The sequence below is a fragment of the Nanorana parkeri genome, unplaced genomic scaffold (genome assembly GCF_000935625.1).
Source record: "Nanorana parkeri isolate BGI_ZX_2015 unplaced genomic scaffold, ASM93562v1 scaffold1286, whole genome shotgun sequence".
In the NCBI taxonomy this organism is placed as follows: Eukaryota; Metazoa; Chordata; class Amphibia; order Anura; family Dicroglossidae; genus Nanorana; species Nanorana parkeri.
Window position 1 is genome coordinate 471,305 of NW_017307554.1, and position 3,803 is coordinate 475,107.

Consider the following 3,803-nt stretch of genomic DNA (forward strand, 5'->3'; position numbering starts at 1 on the left):
GGGGGGCGGGGGATTGGTGGGTGAATGGATGGGGTGGATGAGTGAATGTGGTTAGAAAGTTTAGCAGGGAATATAATTGAAAATGAGGTGGGTGAAGATCATAATGCTGAGGAAACCAAGAGGTATAGGGATGTATCGTTGCTGGCTCTTTAATAATCTTCTCTGCTTTGTTTTATTTGATTATTGTAATGAGATATAAGAATAATAGTATAATGGAATTTGAAACATAAAATGATATGTATTTTTTATGAATAGAAAATAAAGAGATATTATATATAAGAAATAAAATGAAACAGCAGCATGCAGCATGCTCGGGTGATCCTCTATAATGTTTGTTAACAGGCTTAGTTTCAATTTTTCTTCTTCTTTTCCAGAGCCCCATAATATCGTGGGACTTGTGTCTGCGATCCTGATCCTCTTTTTGCTGGTGGTAGGCCTTATTACAGGCATTATAATATACTGTGATCCTCGGGTCTATTGGAAAGGTACTTGTGAATCTTAGGCATCATTTTATGCAATTCCACGTCATAGTATTTTTTGAGTAACTTCTCTTGTTCACCGATGCTTATTTCTCATACACAATAAATCAACCAATTGTATTATTAAATAAGAACTCTGTGCTAAGTGCTAGACCGGTCCCTGCAGCCCCTCTCCTCCGCTCGAACGATAGAATGTCCCTCAGCGTTCTCGCGTCCAATACACTGTATTAGATGAGATGAGTCACGGGGCATTAGACTTAACCCTTGAAGTGGGGTAACCCCCACACTGCAAGGGATTAAATGCTAGACTGGTCCCTGCAGCCCCTCTCCTCCTCCACTCTAACAATAGAATGTCTCTCTGTGTCCTCACGTCCAATACACTATATTAGATGTGATGACTCATGGGGCATTAGACTGTCAGAGCAGAGGAGGAGAGAGGGTGTGGGAGCTGGTCTAGCAGCCAGACAGGACCAAGCTTCAGGTGAGTATAAACTTTGTTATTTCCGACCCTAGACAAAAATGAGGTTTATTGTGCCCAGAGCTCTTCTTTAAGGTTAAATGAAGTGTAAGAATACATATTTTGTTATAGAAGCAACAAATATGTAGCAGAGCCAGAATAGTATCTAAATATGTAATGATCTTTACTAAACAGAGCTGGAATTGGTTTAACCCAGAGCCAATTTAACACGGAGGACAAGAAGGAGATAAAGAGAAGCCCGCCGATTGGAGGGCCGTGTCCTTTCTTTTTTGATGGTTCCATGATATCCCTATTTTAAAGCTAAACCAGGCAGCGTTGAACCACACTATTTTAATCCCGTTATTTAAAATAATGAAAGCTATTCATACACAGCCAGTTGAGACTGAATGAGGAAAAATCAATTTCTCCACCCATACATGGAGGAACCTGCACTGCCATATGCCTGAATACCCGAAACGTGACTGCATCTGATAGGATGCAGTTGCTTTTCAGGGCCATTCACGGGCTCGAATTGCAGCCAATTCAGCAAGAATCATCTGAAATCTGAGCTGTCTATGGCCAGCATTGGGAGGACTGGGAGAGAAAGGGACAAGACTGTGAGCCAGTCAGGACTCCACTGCTGTCTTTCTAACAGAGCGCTCACTAACAAGGAGAGAGGACAGAGTGAGCAGAGTGACTTCCGAGTGCTGATCTTTCATTGTTCAATCATAGGCTGGGTAGGAAAGGTGACCAAAGGAGCAGATTGAGATTAGCCATGTTTTCCCATGGGCACCCATCAGATTGGTGAGTACCATAACTGGGGAGAACTGGGCGCATAGATGTTGCTTGTAGCTATTAAACAGGTAAGAGATATAAGAGGGATCCTAATATTATGAATTTGCTTGCACATACTTTCTTGAACACTTCATAGCACCCAGTGAGTTCCATAATCCAGGACACTCTGTTGTATGAATATTGATTTGTACTCCTGCACCTTGCTGTCAGCCACCTTATGCAATAGGTTACCTCACTGACCAATAGTAAAGCAAGGGAGGTTGGAGGGCCAAATTCTGATGTCATTTATTGAAGTCAATATTTGTATGGAAGTCTACTGTTGACTGTGTGACTGCAGGGGACTTTAAAGAGGACTCAATATATGTGGTGCTTGTATTACATTTGTATGATTAGTTTAGTTATTTTTAGTTGAGTGCACTTTGGTTTTAAATGGGCAGAAGTGGAAGAGCAGGCAAACAATGCTGCTTTCACCTCCGAAGTTCCTTATTTGTGTTAAAGCCTTTTGTCAGGAGGAAGAATATAGAGCTGCCTATCTGTTATGCATAAACTGTATGGCACCATGATAAGTTGCCTACCAAGCACACAGACAGGTGGCTTACCTTAAGGCATAAAAGAGTAAATAGGCAGGATTGGCACATACTAGCATGTGATGGTTTGGATCCTGCTTGCTGTGGGTCTGGTGTATGTGTTCTATTGGCTTTGTAGATGCCTGGGAAGTGCAGGCTTTTGAAAGCTTGTAAGGGTACACAAGGTGTAAAAACACTGATCTATGGGATTGATTTATACATTTTTTTACCCAAGATTCACACATTATCTAATCAGTTTCTATTTAAAAAATGTGTGAAAATTGTGTGAATCTTGGGGGAAAATATTTTTTAAATAGACCCCTTTGGCCTTGTTCACACCGAAAGCGGTAGCTGCTGGAATGCACCGTGATCGCTCACGAAACTTCCCCCTGCGTTTTGGGGCAGGAGGGGGCGCGGCGGTGCATTGAATTCAATGGCAACGCTTCCACGCACACCCCCCGCCCCCGCCAGCAGTGCAATCAGACGCATGGCAAAACATTGCCTGCGTTCCGTTCCACTGCAAACGCAAAAAATAGGGCTTGCTCTATTTTTTGCGGTTGAACGGAACGCAGGCAACGTTTTGCCATGTGTCCGATTGCACTGCGGGCATGGGGGGGGGGGGGGGTGCGTGGAAGCGTTGCCATTGAATTCAATGCACCGCTCCGCCCCAGAATTGCAGGGAGAAGATTGCAAAAGGGTTCCAGCAGCTGCCGCTCTGGAACGCACCGCTTTCAGTGTGATCAAGCCCTAAATGTTGATATTTATTTACTTTCAGTGTTCGGACAAATATTGGGAAACCACAATAACGTTTTCCCTTTTTTTTTTCCCCAGCAAACCTTTTCAGGTGAGTAATAAAAGCTTTCTTTGGTTTATGATGTTTTACTTATAACTTTCATAGAACCTAGAGTGTGAGAATTAAAAAAAAAATATTTACCAGTTTCATAAAAGAAGAAGTATTCCCTCCTCGTTGTTAGCAGATTCAGTTGCACTGTTTCCAACACTTGTAAAGTTTGTTTAGGTCACAAGGTGATTCACTGACTTAAGTATGGAAAGAATGTTGTATGTTCTATGGTGCTGTGTTACAGATCTGGACAATCTGAAGTCTTGGTTCTTGTGGAATCAGAGGAGGAGGAGGAGGATGACATGGAACAAACAGGAAATTCAGCTGAAAATGGTCATTATTCAGATACTGTTGCCAGAAGCCCTAACCCTCCAGCTGCAAATGGAAATATCTATAAACATCAAGTGTTATTTCACCAGCCGCCTGCTAGTAAGTAGTAGGACGTGGGAAGCATAACCTCTACTCATTTTTTATGCATGATAGAGATGCATCTGGGAATTGTTCAGTGTGAATGTATTAATAACAAAGGTGTATTTGCAGAACTTCTTCAAAGGCCTCTGCTAGACATAGACATAGACATATCTCCTTAGCATGACATAACTTGGAGGCCGGAACCAGGAATTAAACATCTTTATTCATTAAATTTCCTTTATTTATAAAAGCTG

The 3,803-nt window shown here is 42.1% G+C and overlaps 1 protein-coding gene across 1 annotated transcript in view; it reads left to right on the forward strand.

The window, feature by feature from the left end:
* The window catches only part of VSIG10 (V-set and immunoglobulin domain containing 10), a 57,398-nt gene that overhangs the window by 51,821 nt on the left and 1,774 nt on the right, over nt 1-3,803 (forward strand). Inside the window, exons 6-8 of the mRNA XM_018569094.1 lie at nt 375-485; nt 3,129-3,141; nt 3,383-3,567. Coding sequence (XP_018424596.1) covers nt 375-485; nt 3,129-3,141; nt 3,383-3,567 — 309 coding nt within the window. The remainder of the gene's footprint in view (nt 1-374; nt 486-3,128; nt 3,142-3,382; nt 3,568-3,803) is intronic.